Below are 19,942 nucleotides of genomic sequence, written 5' to 3' on the forward strand. Positions count from 1 at the left end.
ACGCCGCCTCCCATCCCGATCCTAAGTTAGGACCGGGCGGGGAGCGAAGCACCAGTGAGCGGAGGATTGGGATGGGAGGCTGCCGGGAAGCGAGTATGGGGCTGAGTGATTGTTTAAAAGTCGGCGGCTTTTTACCGCCGGCTTTTAAACAATCATGCACCCATTTCAGCCTTTTCCTCAGTCCCCAGACTGCTTTATAGGCTCCAGCAGACAATTACTTGGCTTACTCACTTTTCCCATTGACTTACATTGGAGTCGCTACTCGTAACGAGTACCCGAGTATTGGGACCTACTCGTTACGAGTATAGCGAGTCTGATTATTTCACTACTCGCTCATCCCTAGAGGCAGCCTGTTCCACTCATTGATCACCCTTTCTGTCAAAAAGTTTTTTCTAATATCTAATCTGCGTCTTCTCCCTTTCTATTTCATTCCATTGCTTCTCATCTTTCCATGCGCAACTGAGAATAAGTATGATCCCTCTTTACTGTGACATCGCTTCAGATATTTGTAGACAGCTATTAAGTCTCCTTTTAGCTTTCTTTATTGCAAACTAAACATTCCCAGATCTTGTAACGTTCCTCATAGGACATACTTTGCAGTCCACTCACCATCCTGGTAGCTGTTCTCTGAACTTACTCCAGTTTTTCGATGTCTTTTTTAAAAATGTAGTGCCCAGAACTGGACACAGTATTCCAGATGAGGTCTGACCCAGGAGGAGTAGAGGGAGATAAATACTTCACGTGATAGACTCTATGCTTCGCTTAAAACATCTTAGAACTGTGTTTGCCTTTTTTGCTGTTGCATTTGTTGCGACCCTGAGGGTTCGACCGCCACAGGGATGCTGCACTTCTTTAATGGAGTGTAGTATTCCTCCTCTGAGGTAAAAACAGTGTGATGGTCGGGACCCAACTTTTGCATCCAACACCACATTTCTCCACCAGAGGGGGCAAGAATGCACCAGGTGCTGCCCTCCTGGTTACAGGGAGACTGGGGAACCAAGAGTTAGGGGAACCAGTTAGTGAGTGAGGGAGGAGGACTTACAATTTAGTGACACTTTACAATTTCATATTTAATAAACAGCCATCTTGGTTCTGGGTCTTGTCTCTTTGACTGTTCTACTGTGATCTCCCACCCTAAGCGTGGATCCTGTGTGGACCTGCAGCGGGTGGTGACACAGCCCTCGTACCCCAGCCTTGGGACGACGGGCAGGTTGCAGACGAGGAATGTCTCAACCCGGTAGAGGACCAGGACCAAGAAGGCCCAGAGCTAAGAGTGTATCTCCACAGCAAATGGATCCCAGGGAGGATGCAGACGGAGCGGTGTATGCCACCTGTCCTCGCCAACCTGATATATTCAGAGGAAGTCCGGCTGCAAGAGGGGTACCGGCCCCCGACACCCGACCTTGCCACTCTGTCCTAGTCGGGAAAGCCCGGTAGGCCCTGAGGATCCCACCGGGTATCGGACGGAGCGGAGTTGCCACCCGTGCCCTTGTTCTGAGAGGAGCTCAGAGGGAGACCCGGCCTATCTACACACACGGACAGGAAAGGATTTGGTCTGTAGTTCAGGAACACTTTGGTGCGGGGTCCTGATTGAATGCTAGATTTGCTCAGAGGTAGTCGGACCCTCGTCCCTGGTGAACGCAGGACTCCGCGGGGAGCAGGGAGTCGCCTTCCTTCTGCCATCTCTAAAGTGAGTAAAGCCTTGGAAGTTCACCCCTATGACCTCCGGACTGTTTATTCTGCGCTACACCGCACGACGCGGCGGCCGTTCTCCTCTACTACTAGCCCCTCCATCTTGTCCCTCTGCCCTGAGGCCTTGCTCCGCCTGTGGGGAGTAGTAATAACTTTGGCCGCCATAACACCATGCCTCAGCGGACTGCAGCGGCGCTGGTGGCCTTCACCAGGTGCCACAGGTGGCGTAGTCATAAATCAGCCACTCAACCCGGATAAGCCCACACCATCCTTTTTAATGTGACGGCCCTGAGCACGGGTCGGGTCCGGGCCAGGGCGGCACCCCATCTCTCCATCATAGGACCCGACACCGAGTCCCCCACCTCCCAGGGTAAAGACAAGGGCTTCCGAGTAGAGGCGTCACACATTACACTGCTGACTTATGTGTACCCAAGTCTTTTTAACACATGCTGTTGCTAAGTTCTCTTCCTCCCATTGTGTAGATGTACTTTTCATTTTTCTTGCCCAGATGTAGAATCTTGCATTTCTCTCTGTTACATACCATTCTATTAGTTGCTGCCCACGGTTCAAGCTTATCTAGATCCTTCTGAAAACTTACTCTGTCTTCTCTAGTGTTAGCTATCCCTCCTAGCTTAGCATCATCTGCTAATTTGATTAGTTTACCTTCAGTTCACTTACCTAGATCATTTAAAAATATGTTGACCGCAGGGGCCAAGACCCAAGGACAGAGACTAGTGGTACCCCACTTGAACCACCTTTCCAATCGGATGTGCAACCATTTATTACCACTCTTTGAGTATGATTACTGAGCCAGTTATGAATCCATCTAACCATAGAATTGTCAATCCTATACTTGTTAATTTTTTCAATAAGGATAGTATGAGATACTTTATCAAGTGCTTTGCTGAAGTCGAGATATACTATATCTACCTCATTTTCCTGATCCACCCAGTCAGTGATTCCATCATAGAAGGAAATTAGATTAGTCTGGCATGACTTGTTTGCTAGAAACCCATGCTGGCTCTGATTAATTACTGTATTCTTATTCAAGTACGTACCATATTTTTCGTACTATAAGATGCACTTTTTCCTCCAAAATTCGGGTCACAGGAGGCAGGAACATGTGTGCTCTCTATTAAAAGGAAATTAATATTCACTGCTCCCCACGCCCATAGTCCCTCCCAACTCTATGCACTCAAGCTGGCATCTAGAGGTGGTAGAGACTATGGGCATGTTGAGCAGTGCATATTTATTCTCTTTAATAGCGGGCACACTGTTAGCGCAGTCGCCAGCTCCTGCAGCAGCTGGGTGATCACTTATGCCCGCTATTAAAGAGCATGGATATTCATTTAAATTCATTTAAATTAGCTAAGTGTTCCCTCACCATCTCTCTGTTTATTGTGTCAATTCATTTATTCCTTTGATAGCACAGTGAAGATCAGTTGATGTTACATTTGTTTTCTTAGAGAACACAAAAAAATAGCAAAAAGTAGCAAAAAAAAATTTTAAATCTTTATGTAAATCAATATTGCTGTAATTATAGTGACCCAAAGAATAAAGAAGTCACAAATCAAGTCACAAATTGCGGATATGATTGGGTCTGTATGCCTGACCAAATGATGGACAGGTGCCGGACCTGGCTGCTACTTACATGAACTAGTCTGGTCTGTAAAGCAGACCAGTCTACATCATCCTGTGGTTGAGGTCTGTGTGAAAATTAGTCCATATGCACTAGCATATATGCTAACATTGTCTGTGCTGCCCACATGAGATTCACCTTCTATATGAAAAGCTCTCATATGGAACATTCGTGTGAACATACCCCAACTTTTGAAAATTTCACTGAGGATAAGCTTCAGCTTATCCTCAGTGAAATTTTCAAAACCTATTAAATCTGTGCCTGCATTTCCTTCACTTCTTAATTAAGCCTGTTTGTTTGTATGTGAATGTATTAATTTTTATATTTCTGCTGTTGACTAGATCCTTTAAAAGATCTTTTTTACTCTTGACTGTAAATAAAATCTTACCTGATACCCAGAAATTTTGGCTGTTCTCCAGGAGCAGACACGGTTGTCTCCATTTTTAGGCTGTTCATATGTGCAAGAGAGATTACTGTAGCAGACACATACCATGGAAGACCCATGAATGAGGTCAAGATGATCAATAAAGATATGCAAAAAAAATCCAGATGAAGACCTGCACCTTTCTACAAAAGAAAATATTTTCAAACATAAATATTATTATTAAATATTCATATAAAATGGGACTTCTATGAAGTTTTAACACATAAAACACAATTTTTCCTGCAATTTTTGTATGTTTTTTAGGCACAATAGTGTTTTTTCAAAGCGCATCATGCTATAGATGTGACTTTTATATTGTCCAACAAGCTTCTCTATAGGACTGAAAAAATGCGTTCAAAAAATGTCTGAATATTTAGAAAAAGCTACCAAAGAAATGCCTATAATAATCAACACTTGAAAATTATGGTGTTTTTTTTTTTTTTTTAAAGCAACAATGTGCTTTTTTGGGCCCTACTGTCAGATTGGAAGGGAGTGGGCCATTAGTTGGAGGATCGAGTAGTAGTCTGCGTTGCAGTGCTGTGTTCAAGAAATTAAGAGGACGAGATAGGAATTGGTCCATGAGGTTTATTCTCAACGCGTTTCGGAGTTGGACCAACTTCTTCATCAGGAAAACCAAAATATAGAGCATACCATGGACAAACTTAAATAGTTAAAGGAGTTTTTCCCACAAACAAAATTTTATTTTTACAATAGATCTTGGAATAATAATAATTTCCACAATTGGATGTGTTTAAATAAAATGTTCCTGTGCTGAGATAATCTTATAAATGTTCCCCTGTGTAATGGCTGTGTCTGACTGTGTACGGACATGGTCTGATCATACCACTTCTCCTGGGCAGGGGAGGACACAAAAGAGTATACAGACATTACAGCATGGGATCACAGATGATTTTTTCTGTGAGGTAAAACCCTGTCTATTTTTAAACAATGTTTTACTTCAAAGAAAGATCCAGCTGTGAACCCCTGCTGTAATGTCTGTATACTCTTTTGCTTCCTCCCCTGCCCAGGAGCTGTGGTATGATCAGACCATGTTCCTGTACGGTCAGACACAGCCATTACACAGTTCCCAGCAGGGGCACATTTATAAGATTATCTCAGGACAGGGACATTTTATTTAAATACATTCAATAGTGTAAATTATTATTATTCCAAGATTTATTGATTAAAATGAACTTTTGTTCGAGGGAAAACCCCTTTAACAATTTCAAAGGAAAGCGCCAAAAACAGTAGAAAATGCTCCTGAATAGTACATGGGACTGAACACTTGTATGTGTCAATAAAGTTTGAGAAACAAAAAAAGTATGTATATTAAAAAAATAATCATAATTAAATGATTAAATATGTCCTTGTGTAAAAAAACTAATCTTGCAAGGCTTGCGTATGACGAATAATGGTGAAATAGTGAATTAATTTGTCAATAATGAACGTATATGTGAAATAGTTCTATATTGATCAGTTATTTATTTAACTTTTATAAAAACATTAGGAGCAGGAAACCATCATGGTTATAGAAGTGGAACCACTGGGGAAACTATGAAAATGGATATATGAGGGAAATGGAACAGAAGAAAAGAGGGAAGAGAAGACAAAGGAAAAAGAAAAAAGAAATAAAGAAGAAAAAAAGAGAAGAAACAGCAAAGAGAAAAGGTGAATGAATTATCTGAGACTAATAGGAGAGATAGAGAGACACTGAGCAGAGCAGGACACTGCAAGATGAGCTCCTGATCAAACCCAAGTTTATACCTTTTAATGAGCAGATTGGAGGACATATTCCGGAAATCTACAGACATGACGAAATACTAAGCACACCGGACAAAGATTTTAAGCCACAACATGAAAAGACATAAGAAAAATCAAGATACAAAGATACAGAAGCAAGACAAGACAAGATCGCCTAGTGGAGACCCAGCAAACAACCACCATCCCTAATAGAGCACAGCTCATCCCCCAAGGTAAGGGCTCCATGTTAATACATTGCTAAAATAAGAACTGACCGTAAATTACGCACAAGAAAATAAAAGAGAAAGCATTTCAAAATAAAACAACACAGGGATAGCTCTGCAGGGAAGGCAGGAGACCTGGAGACAACAGGTGGAGACAGCAGGGGGCCTGACACACTAGGGATAAATGTGGCACCCCAGGGGTCCGGTTGCCACAGTGGCATTGCCTCCCTCACAAGAGGTGATGCCATGCCTGGAAGCAAGCATGGGTCCCCTAATCAGGTTTTGTTAAGCATGCAACACTGTCCTGGCTCCAGACCCGCAAGGGGAGCACCTCCCCTTGGCAACTGGGATCTGGGGGCGGGGTTAGTTAGACTTAGTGTGAGGAGTTGAAGTGAGGATGTCGACGAGAGAGGAGCTGGGGAGCTCACCCCAGAAGGAACCAACACAGAGGAACCAGACACGGGAGTCCAAGGCTGTGGGGCACTGAAGGCCCAGCAGCAGAAACCGGAGGGTAGGAGACTGCAGGTCTCCTGGCCCCATCAGACGCCTGGAGGCTCAGCAGCACGATAGGGCCCAGCACGGCCACGTGGGAGCAACGCATCAGCAAGGCCCGAGCTGCCTGCCATACGGGTGAGCACAAAGACGTTGCATTCAGGGATGAGAGCCACCGCACAGCTACAAGCAGCAGGGCCAAAGAGATTAGTGGAAAGGGAAGGCCTCCAACTTCACCTGGTGAGGTGGATTCCTTACTTGCTTCCAGGCTGCCCGTACTTCCACTTCTAGCCAGTACCCTAGTCCCGGTTGGCCTAATCACCGCCAGTAAAGATAAGAGGAAACCACCATTAAGTTGTGGACTGATTATTGCTGCGCCATCAACCCCTGCACTACAACGCCCAGCATCACCTATAACATCTACACTGCCCTGGAGCTAAGCTCTACCTGTGGAGAGCCACACCAGCTTTGCTGCACTAACATCAGCTCCAGAGGACCTGCTCTGCAGCGGCGGCTCCCTTTAGCTGCATACCACAGGTGGCGTCACGAACTTTGTACATAAAAACTATAAAATCCACTTTTTACTGACCGTCCTGGGTCACAAACTGGGTCACCGACACTGTGACATCTCCCCTAGCAACGACCGGCCCGACACCAAGTACCCCACGGCCCAGGGGGCCCGTCATAAACTTCCCTGAAAATGCCAGACCCAGGGAAGCAAGAAAACTCCTAAAAATGGACACAATCAGGAAAAATCCAGAGACCCTATTGATAGACCTTAACGAACAGGGGGAAATAACAAATGTGTTATTCTACTCAGGACACCACAAAAGCTGGGACGATACTCTCAGCAAACACTACAAGAACGTCAAAATGCGGGACATCAACAGCGGCATACAAATTAGGGTACAGGATGAGGAGGACCCTGAGAGTTTTCATGTCTACATAAACATTTATAGCAACGGAACTATCATGGTACAAGGGACAGAACCAAATTGGAGGAATTTTAGCAACAATTCCAGCACATTAAGAACCAAGTTATAACCCTGAGGCAGAGAGGAAGCACATCCATTGCTGATCAGATCACAGCAGGCAGGGTCTCCGGCCGCCCCCCAACCCCATCTACTTCACAACCCCCCAGGGATATACTCAGAGACATCCTTTCCCAACTAGAAAGCAAGTTTATCCAATTCAAAGAGGAATTTCAAAGAAGCCAATGTGCGAAAAATGCAAATGACCAACTGAAGGAGGAAATTTGAAGGGTGAAAACAGACCTGTGTGAAATGCAACAATCACTTCAAATGCCGCAGAAAGAAAATTCACAGCTCAAAAAAGAAATAACAGAGCTAAAATCATCAAACCTGCAACAAAAACCGGAGAAGGCACCACAAAGTACAATCACCCCCCCAAAACCGATGCCTGCACCAACTACCTTGGTGCCTGACACACCACAGACCTGCGACAGCCTCAGCCAGACGGACTCTACAAACTATCCCATCAATAAAAATACAGCCCCACAGGCAAAGCAAACCAAGATAACCAGCACCCCTGGACCCAACAAAACTAAAATAAACTCCATCCTCAATCCCAGCAACGAAAATACAGCCCCATCATCACAGCAACCCAGGGCAACTGATACCCAAGGACACAATGACACACAGAAAACAAATGGCCCAAATAAAACACCAGGCCCTGACATCGTCCTATTAATAGACTCAAACGGGAAATACCTGGACACTAAGAGACTGTTCCCGGGGACACGGGTCCTAAAAATCCGCTGCTCAACAATTCCACAAGCAGAGGAAGTGATCAATAACCCATACTTCTGAGAGCCCACACACCTCATTCTACACACCGGCTCAAACCATATCCACCCAGAGGCAGTCACACAAGACCTATCAAAACTCGCAATAGCGGCCCATCAAAAATTCCCCAGAAGCAAAATAATCCTGTCTGTCCTGCTTCCAAGGAAAGACATACGCCAAATATGAAGCTGGCAAGACACCCCGAAATTACGCTCCGTCATCCATATGATGACAAACATCTCAATAAACAAGGAGTCAGCCAACTAGCAAAAGAGCTATGTCCACAGCAAAAAACAAGGTAAAATATTTGCATGTTTTGTGGACTTCAAGAAGGCCTTTGACTCAGTGTGGCATCCTGGCCTGTTCCTGAAACTCCTAGAGAGCGGAATAGGCGGCAGTACCTATGACGTTATCAAGATCTCGTACACTGAGAACCATTGCAGCATGAAGGTGAATGGGAAAAGGACTGCTTTCTTCAGATAGGGCTGCAGGGTCAGACAGGGATGCAGTCTGAGCCCAACCCTATTCAACATCTACATAAATGGACTGGCTGCAGCTCTGGAATCCTCCTCCGCCCCAGGCCTCAGTCTGCATGACTAAGAGGTGAAGTTCTTACTGTATGCAGATGACCTCCTGCTACTCTCCCCAACCAAGAGAGGCCTCCAAGATAGCATGGCAGTGCTGGAAGCATTCAGCACCACATGGGCGCTGCCCATCAACCAAAAGAAGACCAAAGTCATGTTGTTTCAGAGAAGGAACCAGAACAAAACCCCCACTCTCTCCCTCACATTAAATGGCTCCAGGCTGGAGAAGAGAAGCAGCTTTACGTACCTCAGTCTGGAGCTAAGCCAAACCGGGAGCATAATGCAAGCAGCAGAAGTCCTGAAAAGAAAAGCGTGCAGAACCTTCTATGCCATCAGAAGACAACTGTACCACCTCAAACCACTAGTGAGAGTCTGGCTCAAGATATTTGACAGCGTCATCACCCTTATACTGCTGTATGGCAGTGAAGTGTGGGGCCCAGAGACCTACCCAGATCAGAAAAAGTGGGATCTCAGCCCAACTGAAGTCTTCCACCTGGAGTTCTGCAAATATCTCCTCCAGGTCCATCGCAGCACCTCAAACATAGTCTGTAGGGTTGAGCTGGGCCGATTCCCCATTTGGCTCACTATACACAAGAGGGCGCTATCACTCCAGTCACACATACAGAGCAGCAACCCCCAGCTCCTACCATCATAAAGCCCTGCTGAGCTGGAGCCAAAGCAAGCCAGGAACCTTGGCAGCCAGTCCAGCCAAAGTCAGCAACACACCCTGACAAAAGGCCAAATAAAGGGGACCTCGGAGAGCTGCAAGAAGCAATACATAAAGGGATGGAAAAGTGAACTAGAGAAAGCCCAGAAACTCACCATCAACCGGGCACTGCAGAGGGAGTACACTTCGGCCCCATATCTGGAGAGGTTACACCACCGCAAAGACAGGCAGAGCCGGAGTCTGTACAGACTGAGTACCCACAACTTAGAGGTGTAAACAGGGTGTCACCGACAGACATACAAGCCGTGGGAGAGCAGACTGTGCCAGCACTGCCAGCAGGGGGCCCTGGAGGACGAGGCACACTTCCTGCTGCACTGCAACAAATATTCAGCAGTGAGGGCCTCCCATTTCCAGAGACTCTCCACTCACATCCCGGACTTCCCATCCATGGACGAGGAAAGGAAACTCCGCATCCTACTGAGGGAAGAGGAATCAACGGTGGAGATCCTCCCACCAGTTCTTGGATCACTTTGCCACCTGGCTTCCTCACTTTCTATCCTCTGACATCCCCACCCTCATCATGGGCGACTTTAACATTCCCATCGATGATCCCCTCTCCCAACCTGCCTCTCGGCTACTTTCTCTAACCTCCTCATTCCATCTCTCACAGCTTACTAATTCTCCTACCCATGAAGACGGGAATACGCTGGACCTGTTTTTTTTCAGTCTCTGCTTGCTGGATGAATTTACCAACGCCCCTCTCCCACTCTCGGACCACAACCTTCTTTCCTTCTCTGTTAAGAATTGTCTCCTCACCTGGGACACCCCCACTTACCACACTTATAGGAATACACGTACCATTAATACCCAGCAGCTTATGGACAATCTCCACACATCTTTAGTCCCCATCTCCTCCTTCTCCTGTCCAGACCTAGCATTGTCACACTACAATAATACACTGAAGAGCGCCCTAGATGAAGCAGCTTCTTCTACTCGCAGAAAGACCCGACACAGACAACGGCAGCCCTGGCACACGATGCAAACACGTTTTCTTCAGCGTTGCTCAAGGTGTGCTGAGCGTCAGTGGAGAAAATCTCTTTTAGCAGAGGATTTCATCCACTATAAATTCATGCTCAAAACCTATAACTCTGCCCTTCATCTGGCCAAACAATCCTACTTCACCACCCTCATCACTTCAATGTCCAACAATCCAAAACGACTTTTCGAAACTTTAAACTCCCTCCTGAGACCTAAAGCACAAGCCCCCACCACCAACCTCAGCGGTGAGGATCTGGCCACTTATTTCCTAGAAAAAATCAACCACATCCATCAGGACATCTCAGCCCAATCTCCTCAGTGCCTGGATCCCCTTCCCTGCCGCACTTCAAGCTCACTAGCCATCTTTGAGCCTGTTACAGTAGAAGAAGTTACCCAGCTCCTCGCCTCTTCTCGGCCTACAACCTGCAACAGTGACCCCATTCCTTCACATCTCCTGCAGTCCCTCTCACCGGTGGTCACCACTCACCTGACCAAAATATTTAACCTCTCTCTTTCTTCAGGTATCTTTCCCTCCTCATTTAAACATGCCATCATAACCCCTTTACTTAAGAAGCCATCCATGGACCAGAACTGCACTGCTAACTACAGACCCATCTCTAACCTACCTTTCATCTCTAAACTCCTGGAACGCTTGGTCCACTCCCGTCTAATCTGCTATCTCTCGGATAACTCTCTCCTAGACCCTCTACAATCTGGTTTCCGCTCCTTACACTCCACTGAAACTGCCCTCACCAAAGTCTCTAATGATCTACTAACAGCCAAATCCAAAGGTCACTACTCCCTGCTGATTCTCCTGGATCTCTCTGCGGCATTTGACACTGTGGATCACCAGCTCCTCCTCACTATGCTCCGCTCTATAGGCCTCAAGGACACTGTTCTCTCCTGGTTCTCCTCTTACCTCTCTGACTGCTCTTTCACTGTATCTTTTGCTGGCTCCCCTTCCTCTCCTCGTCCCCTTTCTATCGGGGTTCCGCAGGGCTCAGTCCTAGGCCCCCTCCTCTTCTCTCTATACACTACCCCTATTGGACAAACAATCAGCAGATTTGGGTTCCAGTATCATCTCTATGCTGACGACACTCAATTATACACTTCTTCCTCTGACATCACCCCTACTATAATACAAAATACCAAGGATTGTTAGTCTGCTGTGTCCAGCATCATGTCCTCCCTCTATCTTAAACTGAACCTCTCCAAAACTGAACTTCTTGTGTTTCCCCCCTCTACTAACCTAACTCTACCTAACATCGAAATTACCTTGGAGGGTTCAACCATAACTCCCAAGCAGCACGCCCGCTGCCTTGGGGTCATATTCGACACCAACCTTTCCTTTACTCCCTATATCCGATCACTCACTCGCTCTTGTCACCTGCATCTTAAAAACATCTCCAGAATCCGATCTTTTCTCACTTTTGAAACTGCTAAAACTCTTACTGTTGCTCTTATTCACTCTCGCCTGGACTACTGCAACTCTCTCCTGATCGGTCTCCCTCTTACCAAAATTTCCCCTCTCCAATCTGTCCTGAATGCGGCAGCCAGGGTTGTATTTCTGTCCAGCCGTTTCACCGATGCCTCCACCTTGTGACAGTCATTACACTGGTTACCCATTCGCTACAGGGTCCAATATAAACTCATTGCTCTCACCCACAAAGCTCTCCACAGTTCTGCACCACCTTATATCTCCTCTCTCATCTCAGTCTATCATCCTACCCGTGCCCTCCGTTCCACAAATGACCTAAGACTAACATCCCCCATAATCCGAACCTCGCACTTCCGTCTCCAAGACTTCTCTCGTGCTGCGCCAGTTCTCTGGAATGCTGTACCCCAGACTATCTGATTGATGCCTAGCCCTGATGTCTTCAAGCGCGCTTTAAAAACCCATCTCTTTATACAAATACAACCTACCACCTCAAATACCAAGTAAACTAACTTTCCCCTGTTCCCTGCTAAATACTATTCAAAATCCGCCCCCCACTGTTCATCCTTCTCTATACCCTCCATGCACATAACTGCACCCGGTAATTGAGTACTGCACTTAAACATACAGGCTGATGACCAGATCATACAGCTTTATATGACAATCCCGACTTATTATAATTGCCTGACCTGATATAACAAGCACTTTCCACCTATTGTGTCCCCCCATTTCCTTGTAGAATGTAAGCTTGCGAGCAGGGACCTCACTCCTGATGTTACTGTTAAAGTGTCTCACCTGTATTGAATTTATTGTTTGTACATGTCCCCGCTTAATTCTAAAGTGCTGCGGAATATGTTGGCGCTATATAAATAAAAATTATTATTATTATTATTATTATTATCCCACCCAATATGTCACCGCATGTCATAAACTGAGAGGAATGTAAGACCCCAAAATAGTCTATTAGTGACCAAATTGATCCCCCCAACACACCAACCCCACAAGCCCCCTCCCCTGTCACTTTTTTTTTTTTCTTGCTATGACAACACTAATTGTATTTTGGTCCTGCCAATAAAGCCTATTTGTATTGTATTGTATTGATAAGAAGAAAGTGAATTGGGTGAGGTGTTAACAGAAGGATTGTGTAGATGGATTGGAATGTGAGAATGTAGAAACAAGTGAAGAGATGACTGGGAATGGAAGTGCAGGAGTTAGTGTAGGGGGTCGCAGTGGGTAAGATAAGGAGATTGATTGATAAAGGAAAAAAAAGAACACTAAGAATGGTGGAAGTGAGAGGAAAATGTTGGATTGTTGTGTACTACATTTTAGAGAAATGTATGTTCTATAAATTATATATAAGAGTTAATCTATTTTGGATCATGAACCGCAATGCATCTTCATTGCAGAAAGCTTGAATTAATTAAATGCTATAGTGTGATGAAAAGGAAAACTATTAACGTTTCTTGGTTACATAGGAATTGTTTTATGTAAAAAAAAAAAAAATATGAAAAAAAAAGTTTTGGGCTAAGGTCAAATGAATTATTAAATGCTGAAAAAACATGTGAGCAATGTAATGTAATAAATTAATTGTTCTATGTCAAAAATCTAAGTGTTAATGTAGCGCCCCAAGGGTTCGGTTGCTACAGGGGTATTGCACCTCAACCAGAGGTGTGATATTCCACTCCCAGGTAAGGATGGAGTGTGGACCAGGGCTCAGTTAGCTGCACACACACTTCCCATTTCCGGGGGCAGCTCGACGGTGCTCCCATATAATTGCAGGCACAACTGACCATGTCCCTGGCTGGAGTGGGGAGGGGGGAGAGAACCCAGTGATGTAGGAGCAGTAGGGGACGGTTCCTGGAGCATAGGAAGGAGCTCATTGGATGCAGGTCACCTGAGCTCAGACACAGAGAAGTAGATAAAAGGTGGGAGCCATCTTAGGAGGGGAGTTCAGTTCAGAGAGGGAAAGCAGAAAGGGAGAGAGAGCTGACAGGCTCGGCCTGAGCTCAGCTCCACGAGGCAGGCCTAGAGAGAAGGCCGGGGCCAGAGACAAGAAGGGAGAAGGAGAAACAAGGAAGGAGAAGAGACAGAGGAGTAGAAAGGCTCCAGAAACAAGAAGGCAGAAGGGACCCTAAGAGAGCAGAACGGACAGCAACCGTTGCAAACACGCGTTATATCGGGTGAAGGGTCAGGCCGTGGAAGGGTACCAGATTCCCAAGTTGGTGGAGGTAAATCATCCCTCAGCCAAGAACCGGAGGTCGTGATCATTTATTGGTGCGACCCCTTGCTACACCCGCTAGGAAGGCACCACATAGGGTCAGGGAAACTGGCGCCAAGTTTTACCAGAGAAGGCCCGAGGCAGCTGGACAGAAGCGTGGTCACTGGTGGGGCACGAGAGGCCAGAGAAAGGATAAAAGGGGGTCCTGTGCCATACTCCTGAATTGCCTGGGGGTTGACCGAGCCCCTCACCTGGTGGACGCAGCACGCTCAGGCAGTCCTGGCCAACGGAAGTGACTTGGATAACAACTGTGAGTAAAAGGCCTGAACTGCACCATTGGACAGTGTGATTTATGCTGCGCCTGCACCATCACCCCCAGCATCCACCTACATTGCCCTGAGGCTACACTCTTCCCGTGGGGAGTTATCCTATCCCTGTGCTGCACACCAACATCAGCCTCAGTACTCTGCCTTGCAGCGGCGGTCATCCCTGACCGCAATCCACGAGTGGCGTAGTCAGACATTCATAACTCTACAAATAGACTGCCACAATTTGGTCTGACCACCCTGAGCCACGGGATCGGGTTGCCACTACTACCCCCATCATCGCACTGAAGCCCGGTTCCGGGTGCCCCACGGCCCAGGGGGCGAGTCATTAATATAAAAAGATTTTTAAACTGATGAAACTACAAAGTGGTATCCACGGCAGGATTCGGACACCCTGAGGAAGAAGGACTACATCTCCTTCAAAACGTGTCGGTTTGTGGCCGCACAGAAGTCTCGTTAGCTCCCTTTTCAGTGATGTCACACTAGTCACGCCACTCGCTCATGTCACATCTTAGCAGCGGCGCTTCTACACAGCCACTACATAAGAAATTAAAGTCCCCCAAATCAACATTCGCAAGTGATTTTTACAACATGGCTTTTCACCCTGTTGTGCAGATTTTCACAACAAATCATATGAAGGAATGCAGATAACACCAATAGAAGACATTCCTATATTTATTCCCAATAGATTTGACCAACTAAAAAGGAAAGAGATATTTTAAAGGTACAAACAAAATGCATTGAAACCGCAGGGACTCAACGATAATTCGGAAATTTTTATATAAAATAATAATTCTTATCATTAATAAGGATATTCTATTATTATTTATGTAGTAATTCATATGCAATTTTTAATAGTTTACATGCAACCTTTGAGATTATATTTTAATTATTTTTATCAGATTTTTTATTAGCACTTACATTTTTTGACATAGAACAATTAATTTATTATATTACATTGCTCACATTTTTTTCAGCATTTGATAATTTATCTGACCTTAGCGAAAAACATTTTTTTCATAATTTTTTTTTTTTACATAAAACAATTCCTATTTAACCAAGAAACTGTAACAGTTTTCCTTTTCACCACACTATAGCTTTAAATTAATTCAAGCTTCCCGCGATGAAGATGTTTTCCGGTTTGTGATCCAAAATAGATTAACTCTTATATATAATTTATAGAACATACATTTCTCTAAAATGTAGTACACAACAATCCAACATTTTCCTCTCACTTCCACCATTCTTAGTGTTCTTTTTTTTCCTTTATCAATCAAGCTCCTTATCTTACCCACTCTGACCTCCTCCACTAACTCCTGCACTTCCATTCCCAGTCATCTCTTCACTTGTTTCTACATTCTCACATTCCAATCCATCTACACAATCCTTCTGTTAACACCTCACCCAATTCACTTTCTTCTTATCTCTATCTTTCTTACTAGTCTCAGATAATTCATTCACCTTTTGGCTATGTGCCAACAATGCAGAAATGAAGCAGAAATTTTCCTGAGCATTTCTGCATCTCCTTGGCAGAAAACTGCATGCGTTTTTGACGCGTTTTTGCATGCGTAATTGCCATGTGTTTTTCCAATGCATTGTATAGGCAAATACACATGCAGAAACACACAAGAATTGGTCATGTCCGTAATTTTTCTGGGAGTAAAATCCACGCAGAAAAAAATCCTGACCATGTGCACAGAACTTGCAGAATGTCATAGTAAGTCATGGGAATAAGGTATGCAATGCGTTTCTGGAGCGTCTACGCGCTGCAAATACGCACCAAAAAACGCACCAAAAAGGCATCGTGGGCACACAGCCTTTCTGTCTCCTGTCCCCCTCCTTTTCTTCTTTCTTTCTTTTTCCTTTGTCTTCTCTTTCCTCTTTTCTTCTGTTCCATTTCCCTCAAATATGTATTTTCATAGTTTCCCCAGTGGTTCCATTCCTATAATCATGATGGTTTCCTGCTCCTACAGGGAGGTCTCTCCGCATGACTCACCGTGAGTCATCAGACAGCAAGGAGGGGCAATTACATTTCTCATGGCCAGCAAAGTTCATATAAGTTCATCTCTGTTTTTCCCACAGTATCTACTCTAATAAAGGCCTTGTTTTTAATATAGAACGTTTTAATATATAAAAATGAAATACATAACTGGTCAATATCAAACTATTTTACATATACATTCATTATTGACAAATTAATTCACTTTTTCACCATTATTCGTCATACACAAGCCTTGAAACATTATATATAGGTTCGTTTTACACATATGTGAAACTTCATAAATCCTCGATATAATTTTATTTTAACCACAAGGACATATTTTGCATTTTTTATATATACAGTACAGACCAAAAGTTTGGACACACCTTCTCATTTAAAGATTTTTCTGTATTTTCATGACTATGAAAATTGTACATTCACATTGAAGGCATCAAAACTATGAATTAACACATGTGGAATTATATACTTAACAAAAAAGTGTGAAACAACTGAAAATATATCTTATATTCTAGGTTCTTCAAAGTAGCCACCTTTTGCTTTTTTGATGACTGCTTTGCACACTCTTGGCATTCTCTTGATGAGCTTCAAGAGGTAGTCACCGGAAATGGTTTTCACGTCACAGGTGTGCCCTGTCAGGTTTAATAAGCGGGATTTCTTGCCTTATAAATGGGGTTGGGACCATCAGTTCTGTTGTGCAGACGTCTGGTGGATACATAGCTGATAGTCCTACTGAATAGACTGTAAGAATTTGTATTATGGCAAGAAAAAAGCAGCTAAGTAAAGAAAAATGAGTGGCCATCATTACTTTAAGAAATGAAGGTCAGTCAGTGCGAAAAATTGGGAAAACTTTGAAAGTGTCCCCTAGTGCAGTTGCAAAAACCATCAAGCGCAACAAAGAAACTGGCTCACATGAGGACCGCTCCAGGAAAGGAAGACCAAGAGTCACCTCTGCTTCTGAGAATAAGTTTATCCGAGTCACCAGCCTCAGAAATCGCAGGTTAACAGCAGCTCAGATTAGAGACCAGGTCAATCCCACACAGAGTTCTAGCAGCAGATAGATCTCTTCAACAACTGTTAAGAGGAAACTTTGTGCAGCAGGCCTTCATGGTAAAATAGGTGCTAGGAAACCACTGCTAAGGATAGGCAACAAGCAGAAGAGACTTGTTTGGGCTAAAGAACACCAGGAATGGACATTAGACCAGTGGAAATCTGTGCTTTGGTCTGATGAGTCCAAATTTGAGATCTTTGGTTCCAACCACTGTGTCTTTGTGCGACGCAGAAAAGGTGAACGGATGGACTCTACATGCCTTGTTCCCACCGTGAAGAATGGAGGAGGAGGTGTGATGGTGTGGGGGTGCTTTGCTGATGACACTGTTGGGGATTTATTCAAAATTAAAGGCATACTGAACCAGCATGGCTACCACAGCATCATGCAGCGGCATGTTATTCCATCCGGTTTGCGTTTAGTTGGACCATGATTTATTTTTCAACAGGACAATGACCCCAAACACACCTCCAGGCTGTGTAAAGGCTATTTGACTAAGAATGAGAGTGATGGGGTGCTACGCCAGATGACCTGGCCTCCACAGTCACCAGACCTGAACCCAATTGAGATGGTTTGAGGTGAGTTGGACCGCAGAGTGAAGGCAAAAGGGCCAACAAGTGCTAAGCATCTGTGGCGCCCCTGAGGGTTTGGTCACCAGAAAGGTACTGTATCTCACCCAGAGGTGTGGTATCTCACTCTCAGGTAAGGAAGGAGTACAGCCCGGGACCTTAACACCTGCATCTAACACTACACTACTCCAGACCAGCAGGAGGGGCAAGATGCGTTGTGCTTCCTGCTGAGCCCTGTCCCTGGCTGGAGTGGGGGGAACCAAAGTGGGGGGAACCATGTAGTGGGTGTGGGTCAAGGAAGAAGTTCAGGGGAGCACTTGTTAAGAGTAGTATAAAGAGGGAAGCCATCTTGGGTGTGTAGCCAGTCAGTCAGAGGAGGACAGTGAGAGGAGCAGGAGCTCTGTAGGAGCTTAGCTCAGGAGGAGGGCCTAGAGAGAGGCCCAGGACAGACTGAGGAGGAGAGGAGCAGGAGAAAGGCTCCAGGAACGAGGAAGGGACCCCAGGGGTACGGGTAGTGCTGGAGGCCACCCGTACGGCCGAATCTACCAGGAGGTATTGTATGTTTTAATATGTAAAATAAAATATTTTTCATTTTTTTCGGGTATTATTATTATTTATTGTTATAGCGGCATTTATTCCATGGCGCTTTACCTCTGAAAAAGGAGTATACATAAAAAAACAATTACAATAATCTTGAACAAAACATGATGGTGACTGGTACAGGAGGAGCGAGGACCCTGCCCGTGAAGGCTCACAGTCTACATGGGATGGGTGAGGATACAGTAGGTGAGGGTAGTAGTAACTATAACCCAGAAAAAGATTACAGTACTGTGGTAATGCAGTATATAGGATAAGCAATTAAACAATTCCAAGTGCAAGTCCCTTAACTCCTTTACTCCTGGACAAATTTCCGTTTTTTACTTTTGTTTTTTTTCTCCCCTTCTTCTAAGAGCCATAACTTTTTTATTTTTCTGTCCACATAGCCATATGAGGGCTTGTATTTTGAGGGACGAGATGTACTGTTGAATGACATAATTTATTTTATCATATGATTCACTGGAAAGAAGGAAAAAAAATTCAAATTGTGTTGAAACTGCAAAAAAAGTGCAATTTCACAATTTTTTTTAATTTTATTTTCCATTTTTGCTTTACTATAAAACTGACCTGGCAATATGATCCAGGTCAGTACAAATACGCAGATTCCTAACATATATAGTTTTTTTATTTAAGCGGTTAAAAAACAATTGGAACTTTGTAAAAAAAAAAAAATTTGCTTGTGTCGCCATTTTCCGAGACCCGTGATGCTTTTAATTTTCGGGATATAGTGCTATGAGGGATTATTTTTTGCACCCTTAACTGAGGTTTTTACGGATACCATTTTGGGGTAGACACGATGTTTTGATCGCCTCTTATTGCAATTTATTGCAATGTTGTGGTAGCCAAAAAAAAAATAGTTCAGGCTCATTAAGCTGTTTACCAATCAGATTAATTTACTTTATATTTTGATAGAATGAACTTTTATGAATGCAGCGATACCAAATATGTGTTTTTTTATATTGTTTCATCTTTAATGGGGCAAAATGTGGATGATTTGAACTTTTTTCAGATTTTTAAAAACTTTTTTTTTACTTTTTATTTTATTTAATAGTCCCCTTAGAGGACTTAAAGCTACGATCATCTGACTGCTTGTGCTGTACATAGATATGCATCTGCACTGCTATGTACTTGTGAAAATCATGAACTCCTATGAATGCAAGCTACAGGCTGGCTCTCCCAGGAGAATCGTTATGACAAGCATGAAGGTTTTGAGCAGACCTTCGGCAGTCATGGCAACCCATCGGCTCCTTGCGATTACGTAGAAGTGTCGCTGGCGTGTATTAGATATCGCTGTCAGAGATGTTTTATAGGATAGCATTTGGCCCAAAGTTATATTATGGGGCAGTGCCGATCTGTGATTATTTTCTCATGCTAATTTGTCATGAGAAACAATCGCAGCATGCCATGAGTGGCTCCAATATTAGGATCACGCGCACCCATACAAG

General features: G+C 44.3%; 1 protein-coding gene across 2 annotated transcripts in view; it reads right to left on the minus strand.

Moving 5' to 3' along the window:
* LOC141164416 (electrogenic sodium bicarbonate cotransporter 1-like) overlaps positions 1 to 19,942 on the minus strand; it is a 766,124-nt gene that overhangs the window by 104,470 nt on the left and 641,712 nt on the right. For both annotated transcript variants that reach the window (XM_073649614.1, XM_073649613.1), the window contains exon 16: positions 3,720 to 3,898. In XM_073649614.1, coding sequence (XP_073505715.1) covers positions 3,720 to 3,898 — 179 coding nt within the window. The remainder of the gene's footprint in view (positions 1 to 3,719; positions 3,899 to 19,942) is intronic.

The sequence above is a fragment of the Phyllobates terribilis genome, unplaced genomic scaffold (genome assembly GCF_046119375.1).
Source record: "Phyllobates terribilis strain yellow unplaced genomic scaffold, ASM4611937v1 Scaffold_10__3_contigs__length_209671492, whole genome shotgun sequence".
Taxonomy (NCBI): Eukaryota; Metazoa; Chordata; class Amphibia; order Anura; family Dendrobatidae; genus Phyllobates; species Phyllobates terribilis.